General features: G+C 43.7%; 1 protein-coding gene across 1 annotated transcript in view; it reads left to right on the top strand.

Annotated features, from left to right (window-relative positions):
* cep128 (centrosomal protein 128) overlaps positions 1–19861 on the top strand; it is a 116140-nt gene that overhangs the window by 46020 nt on the left and 50259 nt on the right. The window contains exons 13-17 of the mRNA XM_084314209.1: positions 808–879; positions 1260–1445; positions 3413–3601; positions 13287–13730; positions 19469–19633. Coding sequence (XP_084170335.1) covers positions 808–879; positions 1260–1445; positions 3413–3601; positions 13287–13730; positions 19469–19633 — 1056 coding nt within the window. The remainder of the gene's footprint in view (positions 1–807; positions 880–1259; positions 1446–3412; positions 3602–13286; positions 13731–19468; positions 19634–19861) is intronic.

Below are 19861 nucleotides of genomic sequence, written 5' to 3'. Positions count from 1 at the left end.
AAGTTTTGACAATGGAGCGGACATGGGGGTCAAATGAGAGGGTGGGGTCGAGGATGACACCGAGGTTGCGGACTAGGGGGGAGGGGGTGATGGTGGAGTCATTGATGGTGAGTGTGATGGGTCCGGATCTGGTGAGGGTGGTGTTGGTGCCGATGATGAAAAGTTCTGTCTTGTCGCTATTTAATTTGAGGAGGTTATGGGTCATCCAGGTTTGTAGTTCAGTGATGCAGGATTCAATGTGACTGAGGGGAGGGCTGTGGGGGGATTGTGTGGTGATGTAAATTTGGGTGTCATCAGCATAGCAGTGGAAGTTGAGGTTGTATTTGCGAATGATGTGACCAAGGGGAGAATGTAGCAGATGAAGAGCAGGGGGCCTAGGACTGAGCCTTGGGGGACCCCCTGTGTGACTGGGGAGGGGGAAGAGGTGTGGCCGGAGAGGGAGATAAATTGATGTCTGTCAGTGAGATAGGAAGAAAACCAGTCAAGTGCTGTGCCCTCAACACCCAGTTGGTGCAGCCTTTGGAGGAGGATGGAGTGACTCACTAGGCTGCACTGAGATCTAGTAGGATCAGGATGTTGAGGGCACCAGCATCAGCGGAGATGAGGAGGTAGTTTATTACTTTGACCAGTGCAGTTTCAGTGCTTTCTCCCACCTTTACCCCCATCCTCTCTCTCACTCTCTCTCCCACCCATCCCCTGCCCTCTATCTTTCTTTCTACCACCTCTCCCACCCTTACCCCCACCACAACCACCTTGTCCTGCCATGTTTCTCTCCTTCCTCCTAACTTCTCTTCTCCTCCATCCTAGGAGTTGTCATCTGATCTTACGCGACGGGAGCAACAGCAGCTACGCATGCTGGAGCAGCTGAAGGAGATTCAGGTATTATGATTATTGTGTTATTATAATTTGTTTATTATTATGATTGATTATTGTGTTATTATCATGCTTATTGTATTATTGATTATTGTGTTGTAAAAGGAACAAGGAAAGGGTAATCAAATAACCCATGTTATTAGAGTTGTGCCCATGCCATGGTCTATTATGCAACCCGTAGTGTAATAAAGAACAGGATTTAGATGATACAGAATGAAAATAAATCACCTAGTGTAATAAAACAACAGGATTTAGATGATACAGAATGAAAATAAATCACCTAGTGTAATAAAACAACAGGATTTAGATGATACAAAATTAAATCGCCTTCCTGCTCTCATCCCTCATCCCTCCATCCCCCCGTCATGGTGGGATGCGTCTCCCAGGCCCGAGGCCAGGCAGAGAAGAGGGAGGCCGAGGCCCTGCTGGGGGAGAGCACCAGGAGCAGGGAGGAGCTGAAGACCAGGGCCCAGGAGGCCGTGCGCCAGTGGAGGGCCAAGTGCAGGAGGCTCCAGAGGGAGGTGGAGGAGGCCAGTGCCGACGCAGAGCTCCATACAGACAAGGCCACGCAGGTCAGTGGACACACCTCCATGTTGGTGCCGGTTACAGTAGGTCAGTGGACACACCTCCATGTTGGAGCCGGTTACAGCAGGTCAGTGGACACACCTCCATGTTGGAGCCGGTTACAGCAGGTCAGTGGACACACCTCCATGTTGGTGCCGGTTACAGTAGGTCAGTGGACACACCTCCATGTTGGAGCCGGTTACAGCAGGTCAGTGGACACACCTCCATGTTGGTGCCGGTTACAGTAGGTCAGTGGACACACCTCCATGTTGGAGCCGGTTACAGCAGGTCAGTGGACACACCTCCATGTTGGTGCCGGTTACAGTAGGTCAGTGGACACACCTCCATGTTGGATCTGGTTACAGTAGATCAGTGGAACAGTATAGACTTAATTACTGACATTAACTAATTTATTCATTATCATATATATTATCTAACTTGCTCCTATGTTCGAAAAACAATGCAGAAAATCAAGTCACTTTTCTTTGATTTGTGACAGACTCGTGGTTCTCTGGGTATCCGATTTTAGTATTACTCCCCCGGTACCCTGTTTTAGCCTGGTATCGATCCAAATTCAATGTCCAATATCTGTACTGGTATCGGCTACCTTGTTAAACAACTTTTATATGTGATTTGGGCAACAATGCTGAGGCAACTCCTATCCTATGGCACTGTTAATCATCCCTTAACCCTTTGTGCTCGGAAAAAGATCCAATTGCAAAGATCAGTCAGAGTATTCTCTAGTTTTATGATTATTTTCTTAGTTTGTTCATTTATTTTCATTTCAGCAAAACAGTTAAAACATTGACCATGACAGAAAGTCTATAAAGGAGGTGCTTGAGTAGAGGCAAGAGACCCAGATGGGCCTATACGGGGCCTCAACTAATTAAATCATTGGATTAACTATCCATTGGTTAGTTTGTCTGTTCATCCATCCATCCATACATCCATTCATCCGCTCACTCAGTGTGGCCATTCTATCATTGCATGAATAGTAATGAGAGCCCACTCCTGGTATTAGACTTAAATATCATTATATTGTAGTCCTTTGCTGAATAATTAATGAATGGCCACCTGTTATTCTTAGCCTGAAAGTCACCTCGCATTGCATCTCCATCCCTTTGAAGCGAATAATAAGTCGCCTCCAAAATCGCACTCAATAAGTCCCCTCCAAAATCTCAATTAGCAGCACCGGCGCAGAGAAAGAGCGAGACAAACTCCCGCCTGACATCCCCGACGTGGATGGAATTAATCGCTAAATTATTTCTGCCCCCTTAATTAGGAGGGAGAATGAAGTGCTCAATTAAATGATTAGATGCTTTGCTCTGACAAAGTCTTTAGCAGATCAAGTTAAAGCCAGAGTATTGGAACTAATCTACCAGGAACATACCTCGATGCTTAAGTGTCCCTCATCAGGGAGCAGAGCGTGGGGTGTTTCCAGATCAATTCAAGGAGCTACTACAGCTTCACGTCAACTCTCTGTTGTTGCTATCTTTCATTTCTTTCCTGCTCGTTTGGTGCTATCTCTCTCGCTCTCTCTCTCTCTCGCTCTCTCTCGCTCTCTTCATTGCTCGTCCTCATCTTCCTCTGACTTTGTACCTCTCCTTCCACTACTAGCACCTCTCTCTCTCTCGCTCTCTCTCTCTCTCTCTCTCTCTCTCTCTCACCTCACCTCTCTCTCGCTTCTTCCGTTAGCTCTCGGTGTCTCGAACTCATTCTCTTCCTCTCTGTTGTTGCTATCCTTAATTTCTCTCTCTCTCTCTCTCTCTCTCTCTCTCTCTCTCTCTCTCTCTCTCTCTCTCTCTCTCTCTCTCTCTCTCTTCCCCTGACTTTGCACCTTTCCTTCCACTACTAGCACCTCTCTCTCGCCTCTTCCGCCTCTCTCACTTTCCACCTCTTGATCCTCTACACTTCAACCTTTCTCTCTCTCTCTCTCTCTCTCGCCCCAAACCCCCCCCCCCCCTTCTCCCTCCAGGCAACTAAGGAGAGGGAAAGCTCTGCGGGCCGGCTGAAGGCACTGAGCCAGCAGGCCGAGGGGTTCCGCAGGGAGCTCTCCGAGGCCCTGGGCCGTTTAGCCAAGCGTGAGGAGGAGCTCCACCGCAGGGACGTGGAGCTGTCCGAGACCCGGCAGCGCCACCTGGCCCTGGAGCAGGAGATCCGCGAGGTGAGGGTGGAGTCAGTGGACATATGGAAAAAGATACTCGGGTCCTGCTGTCATGATGGAAAACCGGGGGGCGGGGGGGGGGGGGGGGGTCACAGAATTTTGGAATTGTGTCCAGAGCCTGTAAAAGTTAGGGAAAAAGATACATATAAAATGTTGTGGAAATATTTTCATGATATTCTTTTTCCAACCAGTCAGGTGTTCATTGCAATGCTTGGCTGTGTAGAACCCCCCCCCCCCCCCCCCCCCCCTCCACAACAGAAGGATCAATAAAACAGTTGTCATGGTTATGCAGGACCTAAAGTCGTTATGGCTCATATGCTTGAGCATGACCTAACGCTTTTCCAATTGGCATGTGCTGTGCCTTTTGTCTGCGCATCTAATGTGATTTCCTAACACTGTCCAATAGCAAGGCTAAAGAAAATGAATACAACACAATGGCAGGAGGGTCTGGAAATCAAGTTATGTTGGGAAGCAATGCTCTGTGGGTTTCTGTTTGGTATCGCAATCCATTTTAGAATCTACCCATTGTATGGAATTTGTTTGCAAGGGATGCTGAATATGATCCTTGCACAGATTTTGAGTGTGATTTTGATTCTGAATGTAATGCTAGCCAGGAACTGTAACTCTTGAGTCTAATGCTAGCCAGGCACTGTAACTCTAATGCTAGCCAGGAACTGTTACTCTGAGTGGCTGAGATACCAGGACATGAAGACCTGTCTGGACATCAACATGCCTTTTCAGAGAAGAAGAGCATGTTAATTATTAACAGAAGCACATTTTCTGTCACCAGGATACTTATTTAAAATCACAGTACCTGTATGTACTTTTGTACAGAATAATAAGCTATTTCTTGCTTTCAGCATCTACTATATAGAAAAGCATGAAACCGTCCAGAACCATGGCACAACTACAGTCAGGTCCATAAATATTTGGACATCAACATCATTTTCACAATTCTGGCTCTGTACACCACCACCACCACAATGGACTTGAAATGGAATAATCGAGATGTGCTGTGCAGACTTTCAGCGTTCATTTTATTTACATCCAAATCAGGTGACCAGTGTAGGAATTACAACAGTTTCTACACGCTGTCCCCTTTTTAAGGGACCACAAGTAATTGCTAAAACTAACAATCATACATTTTATTGTCACTTTTAATACTTGACAGCCTGAAGTCTGGAACCCATAGAACCCAAGGTCCTGCTTGTTCAGTTTTGTCTTCAGCAAGTAAAATGCATGCTCAATCAGTTTGATTCAGGTCAGGTGCTTGACTTGGACATTGCATAACCTTCCACTTCATCTGCACTGTGAAGCGCCGTCCAATGAGTTTTGAAGCATTTGGCTGAATCTGGCCCGAAACACTTTTTTGTGTTTTTGTTTCTGCTTTTGTCAACGGTCACATCATCAATAAATACAAGGGAACCTGTTCTATTGGCAGCCATACATGCCCACACCATAACACTACCACCACCATGCTTCACTGATGAGGTGGTGTGCTTTGGATCATGAGCAGGTCCTTTCCTTCTTCATACTCTTCTCTTCTGGTACAAGTCGATCTTTGTCTCATCTGCCCGTAGGATGTTGTCCCAGAACTGTACAGGCTTTTTTAGATCTTTGTAGCAAACTCTAATCTGGTCTTCCTGTTTTTGAGGCTCCTCAATGGTTTAGATCTTGTGGTGAACCCTCTGTATTCACTCTGGTGAAGTCTTCTTTTGATTGTTGACTTTGACACAGATACACCTCTCTCCCAAAGACCTGGGCCCTCATTTATCAATGGTGCGTACGCACAGATATGTGCGTAACCCGTGCGTACGATCATTTCTAAGCAAAGTGTGTGACTTATCAATTTGAACGTGTGCTTGACTTTGTGCGTATATTTACGCACAGCTCCGACCGTGCGTACCTGGCGCCCGGCGGTAGAATATTATTATTGCAACGCGGAAATAAGCTTCCGTGCATTACTTCCAACACTGGCGCGTGTTCTGTATGAACCTTAATTCATTATAGTTCATTGTAAAATAGCGACAGTAGTGTAATTATAACGTGCTCACGCGCGAACAAGAGGTTGGCCCACCTCCAAACGCGATTAAATATTGTTTCAAATAAAAAGCTGTAAATACTATTATTTTGTGTGTCATGTTTCCAAATAAGATTGGTCACAACTAAATGCTTTCTACTTCAATTTGTTGGTTAGAATAGATGACCTCCATTGAAACTGCACTGAGACTAAGACTATAGACTAAGTCTATTTGTGAGCTCCCGCACAGACGTGATAATAATAATAATAGCTTCATTTTATATAGCGCCTTTCAAGAGACCCAAGGTCGCTTTACATAGATAGGGGGGGGGAATAACAAAGTAACAAACATAGTGGACAGACACAACATATAAATATGATGATGGAATTCAAGTTCAAGTTTGTATTGATCACATATAGGCAGGCTACACATGGCGTAGGCTACATCATACATGGCAGTGAGATTCATTGATCTTGTATATGCTCTCGTATTATTGTTTATATAGGCTACCTAATACCGACATCAAAATAGATTGTATGCCTCTACAAATCATATGCAGGTAGAAAATTTACGGAAAATCCATCACGATTTGGAATAAAATTGAGGAGAACTTTAATCCCTGGGTATTAATCGAACAAAACGGGAAAAGGCAGTCATATTCCAGCACGGTCTTTATTAGTGTTTGTGCTGCCCAAGCAGCAATGGTTAATAGATATCATATCCGACATCACCGTACGTGTACACCAGCGTTTCCGTTAGAACATATTCGTGCCGGTCTGTTTGTCCTGCAAGATTTCTATCCCCGGACATATTCGAGAAATGCCGGTCAGCCTGGTTTTCCTTTTTACCAGCTGAATGCCACCATCGGCGCCAATGTTAACGTTAATATCGCCTAATCTATGTTTTAAATTATGGCTATGTGTCTAATCTGCCCATCGCATTATCAAAGACTATTTTCCAGTCAGTGCTGTCAAGGCTGTTTATCGCGTCGTTTCCGTTTCAGAGCAGTTAGAAAAGCCCCCGTTTTGATATAAAAAACAGCTCATTCTGGAGCATTCTATGAAAATCGTCTTTTAATGGAATATTCCACAACGTTGATATTCGTCGGCCTTTTTATGAATCGTTTTCAAATAAACGCTAGATGATCAATATTTTTATATTATACGTGCACGCAAGCACATTACGGCCGCGCGCGGATAATCGCCCCGTTGATTTCCTCTCGGACTTTTAGTGAAAACGAAAGAAGACATTTCACAAAACAGCTTATAACTTCATCAAACTTACTCTGATTATCCTAACACTGATAACATAGAGTCCTTACCTGACATCAGATGGTATCCAACTGGTATATTCCAATTCCTGATCACCATTCGAAAAAATCGATACGTGTATGGATCCAACGCGATACTGTAGAACTCCATGATCAGCGGGGATCTGAGGTTCCAGAATGAACTGTGTCACTGGTAACCCTGGCTGGATCAGTGAACTGGAAAATGTGGATATAATGTCGCACCTCAGCCAGGATAATTAAACTTTCCACTCGGGCCTGATATACCTGTTTGTCGTTATGGTGGCCAGACAGGCTCAAAAAAAGAAAGAAAAAAAGATTCACATCCGAGCGGCGCCATCCGCGCTTTATCAGCGTGAAGCAACATGTAATGATTGTTTCGTTCATCGCATAGGCTATTTAATTTGAGCCTATTTTAATACAATTCAAATAATAAAATTGTGCTTAGAGAAATTATTTTCACCGGACATTATGACCGGAGATATTTAAATATTCGGACTTCAACATATTTTGCCAGTCAAATACCGGTAATTACCGGCTAACGGAAACGCTGGTGTACACGTCTCTGTCAGCCTGTCGCGTATTTCTCCCATAACACGCTTCGCTCGGCTTAGTCCATTTTTCCACATTTCATGGGGGTGTTTCATGACCGTATATGGTTAATTACGGGCGGTTCTATATGCAAATACTTAAAATCGTGCACGAGTGTGGAGCGTAGAACAAATGGTATTTATCAACACGGAGTGTGCGTAGAACCTGTGTACGCACGTTTGATAAATCCCGATTTTTCTGTGCGTACACACATTCTACATTCTGTTCTTAACACTTTCAGTGCCCAGCAGGGGCCGCACATTTAGTGCTTGAATGCTCACCATCCACTTCAATGTTAGCATTAATATCGCCTAATCTATGTTTTAAATTATGGCTATGTGTCTAATCTGCCCGTCGCTTATCAATGACTCATTTTCCAGTCAACATTGTCGAAGCGGATTGTTTTTTTATCGGTTCATTTCCGTTTTATAGCATTTTGAAAAGCCCTCGTTTTCAAGGGGGAAAAAAAGAATCCGTGATAAACGCCCTGTACTGTAATATTCTAGAACGTTGTAATTTTTCGGCCTATTTATGAATAGTTTTCAAATAAACGCTAGATTATCGATAGGGCCTAAAAAAATTGTTTGTTTCCGGTTGCCGACCGACCCTGCCGATTTAGGTGCGACCCAATATATTTTGAGTTTAAAAAAAAAATATATATATATATATATATATCTTTTTTTAATAAAGTTTTTATTTTTTTGTATTTAATTTTTTTATTATTTTTTAAACATAACATAAAATTAGACACACAAGCATTAACAGTAAACATCCAATGAAATCACCATTTAAATAAATGTAGTATACGAGATATATACCTAATACTTGCTATCTAATACCCTACATTATGCTCTCGCTCGCTCACCCCCCCCTGGACCCCCACTTGGATAATCCATCCATTATCATTCGTTCCTAACCAGGCACTACAATTCATATGCTAGCTTTTATTCTCTCCACCACTTCTAACCAGATTGCAATTTTGGTTTCACTGACACCTAAAATTCTTGCTGTAGATATTTCTAGATAAATCACATCGAGATATGTAAGAACCCATACCTTCCGACAAATTTTTTCCGCTTGAAACCATCGTGATGCTATCAGCTTTTTAGCCGCTGTGAGACCAGATAAAACTAGTCTCTTTAGCTGTATAGGGGCTGCAAACTGAAAAACATCATTCAACAGCAATACCGAGGGGTGTACAGGTATGTTCAGAAATAAGAAATTTGATAATTGCTGGGACACTTCTTTCCAGAATATCTTAACTGGAGGGCAATCCCAATACATGTGCATAAATGTACCCTCATCCCCATTTGTACATAAGGAACATCTGGAGTCTTGTTTAAGTCCCATTCTGTTCAATCTTATAGGAGTCAGGTATGTCCTATGAATATAATTAAGATTAATTTGTTGATGGTCCGGGTTACGTGACGCAATTCGAACGTTTGCCCAGACTTCTTGCCAATCAAGATTTATTTCAAAGTCTGGTATATCCCTCCTCCAGACTAAGTCTAGGGGGAGGATTCCATACGAGGACGTTAGTAAGTGATGATAAAAATCAGATACGAAACCTCTCGATGTCTCTCTTTCATAGAAGAATTTGTGATATCTGTGGTGCTCAATTGGTATCCTTAATGGGACTCCATGAGCCTTCAAACAAACCAATAACTGTGCATAAAAATAATATGTGGAACTGGTGAGATTAAATTTTTTATGTACCGGTATGTCTTTATAGCTACAAAAACCCTGTTTGTTGAAAACATCTCCTAATGTGTGTATGCCCTGCTTTTCCCATTTAGGGTATCTTATAGGTCGTTTTCCAATCAGGAGTGCATTGTTATTGAATAGGGGAGTATGACTATGCCATTTATGTTGGTTAGAATATTTTTTTTGTGTTTCACGCCATATCCGGATCACATGAGTAATAATGGGGCCAAATTTCAATTCGCATTGCTTAATTGATAATATGGTGTATACTATGTCCTGCAGTCTATGTGGTACTACTATATTTTCTTCTAAGTTTCTCCAGGATACAGATGCTTGGGAATCAAACCAGGTTGTCAGTGGTCTTAAAGAGTACGCTTTAAAATAGTGGTAAATCTGGAAATGCCATACCTCCGTCGGCTTTGTTTTTCTGTGCGGTGGATCTTTTTATACGTGGAGTGTAATTTTTTCCAGTAACCATCAGGAGGGGGTAACGGTAGCATTGAGCTAATGAAGTTGATTCTAGGTAAAACATCCATCTTAACTATTGATACCCGTGCCTGTACTGAGTTTTTAAGTTTGGACCACCTGTCAAAGTCGTATTTGATCTTATCTTGGAATTTTATGTAATTGTACCATTGTACTTGTACCGTTTGGCTTATAGTAGGGAATACTTCAACTCCTAAACATCTGAAGTGTTTAACCATTGGTATTTTTTCTGGAGGGAGTATATTCTTTGCAGGGGCATTAAGTGGAAGGAAGGCCGACTTTGGCCAATGTATCCTAAATCCAGATAGATTACCAAAGTCATCAATCAACTTGAGAAGCTGAGGCATTAAAGTGATCGGGTTTTGCATGAACAATATTACGTTGTCCGCATATAAACTAATATGATGTTGTGTGCCCTTGATTTCTATTGGTTCTATGGATTGGGATTGTCTTATATATTGTGCTAAAGGCTCTAGTGATAAAGCGAATAGTCCGAGACTAAGAGGGCAACCCTGTCTGGCAGAGCGCGATACCGGAAAGATTTCGGAGGTGATTATACCTGTTGTAATCATGGCCGATGGGTCTTTGTATAATACTTTAATCATATCAATGAATCCTTTTCCTAATCCCATCCTTTCTAGTACTGCCCATAAATAAGACCATTCCAACCTATCAAAGGCTTTCATCGCATCCAGGGACAACATCGCTATAGGTGGGGTGTTATCCTTGCTGGCATCTAACACGTGTAATATCCGTCTTATATTATCCGTGATCAAGCGGCCTCTTATGAAGCCAGTCTGATCAGGATGAACCAAAGACGTCATATGCTTTTGAAGTCTGATGGCTAATACCTTGGAATACAGCTTGATATCGGTTCCGAGGAGGCTCAAGGGTCTATAACTACCGCAATCGGTGGGGTCTTTGTCTTTTTTAAGGAGGACTGTTATGAGTGCAATATTGTCAATCTCATGGAAATTCACCTCCTTAATTGAGTATAAAATCATATTAAGTAATAGGGGTCCTATTACATCCCAGCATGATAGGTACATTTCTGGTGGGATACCGTCCCTTCCAGGAGCCTTACCACTTTGCATTACAGATATGGCCTCCCTAAGTTCATCTAGTGTGATGGGTGTTTCTAGCTGTTTAGCGTCATCCTCTGATAGTTTAGGAAGGTTAATTTGATTAGGATATATGTCCATTTTGTTTTGATCGAAGGCCATTTCTGATTTATACAAGTTGGAGTAAAACTTTTTGAATGTCTTGTTGATTTTTTTAGGGTCTGTAACAAGTCCTTGCTGTGCCTTAATAGTAGGGATATCTGCAAATTTTGCGTTGGCTCGTATCTGCATAGCTAGTAGGTGACTTGGTTTTTAATCCATGAAAGTAATACTGTTGTCTTGTGCTACGTATTTGAACTTCAGATTGTTGTTTTAAAGTGGCATTAATCTCTTTTTTTAACACAGTAATTTGAGATGCCAATCGAGCCGAATAGTTGTATTGTAAAGAGGAAAATAACGTAGAGTAAAGCGTTTCCATCTCTGCCAGTTTTGAACAACGATTTTTGCGTATTTTGGAGGAAAAGACCCCGGTAAAATCCTTGATAAATCCCTTTACCGACATCCATAATATTTTGGGGTCCTGTACCGATTGCGCATTCTCCAGCAGGATACATCAAGAGCTTCTTTGAATTGTGTAATGAATTCCTTATTTTTCAGCAATATCAAGTTAAATCGCCATCTTGGGGCTCGGGATGACAGTATACCAAATGATCCTTTTAAGAGTAAATAACAGTGATCTGATAATGCATTGGGTACCATTTCCACGTCATAGTTATCAAATAGTCTAGGGGATGCAAAAACATAATCTATTCTGGAAAATGTGTTATCTTGCAGATCGAACTTTTTTTTTAATAAAGTTTCATAGAAATCTTAGTCAAACCTTTAGTATTATGGATATTAAACATGCTGGCAGAGTACTTGCATCCATGTTGTTGTGAACATTTTAATTAAATAAAGAAATTCCCTATCCATAGTCGCCATGGGAAAGAATAAAATAAAAATTTTTTATAAAATAAATTCCCTACCTACCCATGGCCTTAACTGACAACCAACAGGAAACAAACAATATTTTTTGTTATGCCTAGTATATGTGTACGTATGCACGCTGGTGCCGCGAGCTGAAAATCTATTCTCTTAGTTCAAACAGCCATATCACAAATAGGGGAAAAGCTTATATCTCCGTGAAAACAGGTCTGATTATCCTAAGACTGGTAAAATAGATTCCTTACCTGAGATCAGATGGTATCCAAATGGATTATTCCAATTCCTGATCGCCATTCCAAAAATCGATAATTTTATTGATCCAACGCCACATACTGTAAAACACATATTACACGCTGTGCTGAGGCTCCACAATGACTGGGATAATCTCCGGTTACATGCGTGAGAAGTAAAATGTGGATTCCGGAGTTTTCTTTTTTCATCCATTTTCATTGAGCATTCCAAAAGGGTGCATTACCATCTGGGAGACGATAGGGGGCGCTTTGTTCACATCTGAGCTCCTGGTGGAGCTGGTTTCCCAACGGTAGACTCGGTTGATGAAATATGAATTCAGATCGCTAATAAAAAATATTCACGCTAATTGTCGTGATGGGCATTCAGGGGGCGGGCTGCTAACACATGTTATGTCGTGGTGGGCATTCAAAGTGTTAAGAACGAAAATAGAACACTTTCTACGCATTGTTGATAAATGAGGGCCCTGGAGAGGGTCATCCATGCTTTTATATCGTCCAGGCTGGACTATTGTAATGCCCTGTATGTGGGTCTCGACAAGCTCTCCTTGCGAGGCCTGCAGCTAGTGCAGAACGCTGCTGCACGCCTCTTGACTGGCACTAAGAGGCGTGAGCACATCAGACCAGTACTGGCTTCCCTGCACTGGCTCCCTGTTAGTGTCAGAATTGATTTTAAAATAGCTATGTTTGTGTTCAAGGCCTTAAATGGTCTGCCCCCTCAGTACCTAGCTGAACTCCTCCATCTTTGTACCCCTGCTAGAGCATTGAGGTCAGAAAATAAAGTACTCTTAGATGTCCCAAGGTCTAGGGTAAAGACAAAAGGAGATCGAGCTTTTGTGGTGGCTGCCCCTAAAATATTGAACAGTCTTCCACTGGAAATTAGGTCTGCCAAGGCCCTACAGAGTTTTAAAACACAGCTGAAGACTCACCTGTTTTTATTGGCGTTCTGAGGCTTGGTAAGCCAAACATCCCTGGTCGTGTGGTGATCGTTTATTTTCTTTAAAAAATATATTATTGTAGTTTTTATGACTTTGTGTGTATACTGTATTTTGTATTTCTTTCAGTATTTCTGTTTTTATATTGTACAGCACTTTGGTACAACTGTGGTGGATTTAAATGTAAATAAAGTTTACCTTGACCTTGACACCTACCTCCTGGAGAGTGTTCTTGATCTGGCCAACTGTTGTGAAGGGGTTTTTCTTCACCAGGGAAAGAATTCTTCTGTCATCCACCACGTGTTTTTCCTGGTGTTCCGGGTCCTTTGGTGTCGCTGAGCTCACACTCTGTGCGTTCACTCCCCAGGTGAAGCAGGCCACAGCGGCCCTGGAGGAGGAGGCCCAGCGGCAGCTTGTTCTCCAGGCCCGGCTCCGGGAGGAGAACCAGAGGCTGGAAGAGCACAGCGACACTCAGGCCCTCCGTAGCCAGAGGGTGCAGCAGGCCCAGGCGGAGCTCCAAGCGGCCCTGAAGGAGCAGACCTCCACCCGGACCCAGCTGGCCCAGAGACTGGCCGAGGAGGAGACCTCCAAGAGGGAGCTCCAGAGGGACCTGCAGGCCCGCCTGGGTGCAGCCCAGGAGGAGGGGACCTCGCTGGGTCACCAGCTGCAGCTGGAGCGGGAGGTTCACCAGAAAGAGCTGGACAACCTGAGGGCCACGCTGGAGAGCGGCAGGGCTAAGAAAGAGCGGGAGCTGCAGGAGTCGCTCAGGCGCTGCCAGCAGGAGATGGAGGCGCACGTCAAGGAGGTCAAGGTATGGAATAGCTGGTTTTAAAAAGATATTGATAATAGATGTTATTGATATTTTTTTTATAAAAAGGGTCCTCCACATTCAGGAAACGCTTTTTGTTGTTTTGTTTTTTTAAACCTTGGAACCAGACAAAGGTATGATGCATTGTACATTGACAAAGAAATACATGTCAAGGGCGTCAGTGGGAAGTGGACGAGTATTTCTTCAGTTTATGAAGAGCTGCTGGAGAAAGATTTCTACAAGACACCAACACTATAATGACAGTCTTTTGTTACAGCACATGACTTTTGTTACAGCACAAGCACTGTTGAGTTCATGTATTTAATGTGACACCTGCTCCAATTTTCCACAAGTCTTCAGAGACCTCAAGGTCAGAAGTCGAGCTTTAAGAGAGGTGACTTGAGTTTCCTCACCACCTCACGTGGATCACACGCTCTCTAATTGACATTTCCAGCATCTCATTTGCACGCGTTTGAACACCTTGCACAGGGAAAACATCTGGTGTATTATTTCCAACCCGGTGATAAATGACACAGAAAGCTCATTCGCTTGTAATAATTTCCCTCATTGTCCTGGGTCTCGGTCCTCGGGGTGCCGTGAGGACAATTGGCGCTCCTAATGGTGTGTGGAGCTCCACCCCAATCCTCACAGGCCACTCCAGAGCTCCAGGCGTGAATATTAAAACAATAATAACTCTTCATCAGTCTGCATTGTAATGTCTCAAAATGCCTTATCAAGACAGCCGTGATGGAGATAAGGGACTCCTCTCCACTTAATCCCCTCTGCCCCCCCATCACACACACACACACACACACACTATCTCCAGTGATGAGCCCTCATGGGAAGATTGTTTCTCGAGGGGCATGGTCCTCCCTGATATGGTTCAGTTTAGCCCATTAGCTCCAATGAATAGCATTAATATCTGACATAGCTCATCTTAACCGCATCGTTTGCCGGAGCGTGGTTAAGGACAAGGGTGTTTCAGTGGAATATCTTTAAGAGCTGCAGAATGTCCCCCAGCAAGCAGCCAATATCCAATAGAATAGACATCTTCCTCTAGAGGCTGACGCCGCCACATCCATATGTTCAACCACTGAAGAAAAATCTCCTTTTTATGTCCTCGTCCTCTCACTCTTTACTTCCTCTCCATCTTATACTTATACCGCTCTCTCTCTCTCTGTCCACACACACACACACACACACACACACACACACACACACACACACACACACACACACACACACACACACACACACACACACACACACACACACACACACACACACACACACACACACACACCTCCTTTCTTTCCCACTACTTTCATTCCCACATTTGAATTTAATCCCAAAAAACTAACAAAACTAAAAACATACAGTCAAGTCAAGTACAAAAATCAAATCAAATGTATTTCATTACACAAAATAACCTTCCAAGATAATCCTTGGAAGAGAGTCAAGCATTGAACTTGGACCTTTTTTAGTGGTCTAGCAAAAGGAACTGTTGAGATTTGAGAAAAGGCCACTAGTTACCTCTGGGGTTCTCCTGCCTGTTGTAATTCCTCACCTCATACTGGGCAGCCTTCCCACCTCGCCTTATTGTGCACTTTTGTTTCTTCCTCATGACTTCTTCTGGTGTCCGTCCACTTCCATCTCTTTCACCAAAGAGTGAAAGAACGAGCCGCTGAGACTCTTAATATCCACAGCATTGTAGGTTCTAGATACTGTGCTGTGCTAATATATAGTCCAGCTAGCTCAAGTTTCAAGTTTGTTTATTATTTATCACAACAAAATACAGAATACTTTATGATGAAATGCTTGTTTCTGTATTGTATCGGCTGCCTTGGTCCGATTTATTGAAAGGTTCTCGTTTTTTTGGTTGACCTGTGCGCCCGCTAATGTATCCGCATGCACACCCACAGTAACAGTACAGCAAGTTCCTGGAAAGAAAGAGAGAAAGAGAGAGAGAGGGAGAGAGAGAGAGAAAGAGGGATAGAGAGATAAATGTGCTATAGGCCATGATTTCAGGACCAACAAGTCAAGAAGAGACACAGTTAATGTTCAGGTTACACTTTCTTCACCAGGCTTATGTACATCATTATACCCCTCTCTGCCAGCTCTATTTGTCTATGGAGAAGTTCCCCTTCTTTGCAGGGCTATAACTTTTTAAATTGTATTGCTAAATTGACATTACTATGGCCCATTCAACGTCAATTATCTATCGTTCAGGATATAGGAACGTTATACTTTTTCATTCACATATTCATACAAAAATACGGTCTAAAGTATAAATATGTTTTTATCGTTTTCTGCAGCTTTCTCCAGAACGTGATTTATAGCCATAAATGCATTATATTGATGATCAAATACAGTTTGATAGCGATCTGCGCGAGATAAAAAATTTCAAATGGACATGCTTCTAGAAGTTACTACTTATCATCTGATGTTGACCGGGGGGGGGGGGGGGGGGGGTCGTTTATAATTCCGTGGCCAGCGTTAGATGATTCATCTAGTGTGGGTGATATGATCATTAGAGCAGTTTATATCGAACACGGTAAAAAAAAACGCTGAATCTTACCCCAGTCTCCTCGGGCCGTTGGGCGATGAGCGTGGAGCAAAAATATTCCTATTATGGGATGTAGAAATATGCGATCCATCTCCAGGTTGTATAATAGTATATACGTCCAAATCATGTTGTTTATCGAGTTATTGGTAACGGATTGCTATCCATTGTGTCTAGCTCGAGTCCCGGGACTATTAGCGAGTGATCGGACCGAATTGGAATGAGCACCAGCTTCCGTTTCCGGTTTCCGGTTTGGGCGATCGGCCACCAGATGGCGGTCTTGAACCGTTGGAGAGTTGAGAGGGGATCAACAGTAGATCTCAAGTCTCCGGGGGAGAAATATGATTGCGATCACAGATTTTTGAAATATTGATCTCAATGACGTGTTATGGCGTCATTGGCAGAATTAGCATGGCGGGGAATGACGAGTTTAGGCGTCTCTGGCAGAGAAAGTGTTAACATCAGAACACTAAGCAAGGCTTTATTGTAATTCCAGTGCATGTAAAACCTTAGTTGTTTGTGATTTAGCTTGTGTGTAATTTCTAGGGAACTTGCTACCCAGTGTTCATTACTGCAGAACGATGGGCTAAATCTGGACACATAGATCCTGGCTCTCATTGTTAATGCATGAGGACGAGGATTCATCAGCCCCCATGATGAAAGATTCAACAGGATTTTTCATTCCTAAGCTGATATTGTGATGTTTTTCTCTATCGCCCCGCCCCTAGCTTCACCCATTATCTCACTCTCCATATCGCCCTGCCCCTAGCTTCACCCATTATCTCACTCTCTCCATATCGCCCGCCCCTAGCTTCACCCATTATCTCACTCTCTCCATAATGCCCTGCCCCTAGCTTCACCCATTATCTCACTCTCTCCATAATGCCCTGCCCCTAGCTTCACCCATTATCTCACTCTCTCCATATCGCCCTGCCCCTAGCTTCACCCATTATCTCACTCTCCATATCGCCCTGCCCCTAGCTTCACCCATTATCTCACTCTCTCCATATCGCCCGCCCCTAGCTTCACCCATTATCTCACTCTCTCCATATCGCCCTGCCCCTAGCTTCACCCATTATCTCACTCTCTCCATATCGCTCTGCCCCTAGCTTCACCCATTATCTCACTCTCTCCATATCGCCCTGCCCCTAGCTTCACCCATTATCTCACTCTCCATATCGCCCTGCCCCTAGCTTCACCCATTATCTCACTCTCCATATCGCCCTGCCCCTAGCTTCACCCATTATCTCACTCTCTCCATATCGCCCTGCCCCTAGCTTCACCCATTATCTCACTCTCTCCATATCGCCCTGCCCCTAGCTTCACCCATTATCTCACTCTCTCCATATCGCCCTGCCCCTAGCTTCACCCATTATCTCACTCTCTCCATATCGCCCTGCCCCTAGCTTCACCCATTATCTCACTCTCTCCATATCGCCCTGCCCCTAGCTTCACCCATTATCTCACTCTCTCCATATCGCCCTGCCCCTAGCTTCACCCATTATCTCACTCTCTCCATATCGCCCTGCCCCTAGCTTCACCCATTATCTCACTCTCTCCATATCGCCCTGCCCCTAGCTTCACCCATTATCTCACTCTCTCCATATCGCCCTGCCCCTAGCTAATTAAAAGGTTTCTACCTACGTACCATGTTATAACCATAATGAAAACCAGTGAAATTTCTCACTAGTAATCTATGCATGAAAATATTATGTTTTTCTTGGTTACAACAATATTTCATAGTGTTTTTATAGGTGAAGTAATGTTATTTCTAATGTCCACACATTGCTTTCTCACTACACGCCCATCCGTCTCCACAGAAGGTGCATAGCATATCGATGGCTGAAACGCAAAACCTCAAAATGAAACCTTTGAGAAAACAAAAAAAAATTGTTGTTTTCTTGCAGAATGCAATTTCTTTAACGATACCCAATACAATACACTGCTTTTGGAAAATATCTTGCAGACAGACTGAATAGGTGCAGATAGGAGGTTTCTCATCATCCAAAGTGAAAAATCCTAAATGTTGCAGATAGGAGGTTTTGCATTTCAGCCATCGATATGGTGATATGACCTCACCGGTTGACCCCCCCAGGCAGATTAATACCAGTGATATGACCTCACCTGTTGACCCCCCAGGCAGATTAATACCAGTGATATGACCTCACCTGTTGACCCCCCAGGCAGATTAATACCAGTGATATGACCTCACCTGTTGACCCCCCAGGCAGATTAATACCAGTGATATGACCTCACCTGTTGACCCCCCAGGCAGATTAATACCAGTGATATGACCTCACCTGTTGACCCCCCAGGCAGATTAATACCAGTGATATGACCTCACCTGTTGACCCCCCAGGCAGATTAATACCAGTGATATGACCTCACCTGTTGACCCCCCAGGCAGATTAATACCAGTGATATGACCTCACCTGTTGACCCCCCAGGCAGATTAATACCAGTGATATGACCTCACCTGTTGACCCCCCAGGCAGATTAATTGATATGACCTCACCTGTTGACCCCCCAGGCAGATTAATACCAGTGATATGACCTCACCTGTTGACCCCCCCAGGCAGATTAATACCAGTGATATGACCTCACCTGTTGACCCCCCAGGCAGATTAATACCAGTGATATGACCTCACCTGTTGACCCCCCAGGCAGATTAATTGATATGACCTCACCTGTTGACCCCCCAGGCAGATTAATACCAGTGATATGACCTCACCTGTTGACCCCCCAGGCAGATTAATACCAGTGATATGACCTCACCTGTTGACCCCCCAGGCAGATTAATACCAGTGATATGACCGCACCTGTTGACCCCCCAGGCAGATTAATACCAGTGATATGACCTCACCTGTTGACCCCCCAGGCAGATTAATTGATATGACCTCACCTGTTGACCCCCCAGGCAGATTAATTGATATGACCTCACCTGTTGACCCCCCAGGCAGATTAATACCAGTGATATGACCTCACCTGTTGACCCCCCAGGCAGATTAATACCAGTGATATGACCTCACCTGTTGACCCCCCCAGGCAGATTAATACCAGTGATATGACCTCACCTGTTGACCCCCCCAGGCAGATTAATACCAGTGATATGACCTCACCTGTTGACCCCCCAGGCAGATTAATACCAGTGATATGACCTCACCTGTTTGCTTCCCAGGCAGATGCGGCATCAGGCAAGGACCAGTCCAGGACACTGCAGGTCAAGTTGGACAGGATGAAGGAGGAGTGTGACAAGCTGGCTGAGGAGCTGGATACCAAAGAGGAAGCGCACACACTCCTCCACAGGAAGTACCTGCTACTCAAGAAGAAACTGGAAGATAAAGTGAGCAAACGTCTTTTACTCTTATAAATACCAGGCCAATACCAGGCCAATTCAGGGTACTGTATTCAAATCTGATTTCAAAAACCATGTGTAACATGTCAGACATCAAAGCAAAGTGGCTAAGTGTTCTGTATTTCTGGCATAGAAGCAGATAGGATATTTATAATGTAGAACATTTATTATATTGTAATAATTTTGTCTAAAAGTCCCCAAACGTAAGTCCTAAAT

Source organism: Notolepis coatsorum (genome assembly GCF_963971535.1).
Source record: "Notolepis coatsorum genome assembly, chromosome: 5".
NCBI lineage: Eukaryota > Metazoa > Chordata > Actinopteri > Aulopiformes > Paralepididae > Notolepis > Notolepis coatsorum.
This window is presented reverse-complemented; position numbering and strand designations above follow the sequence as displayed.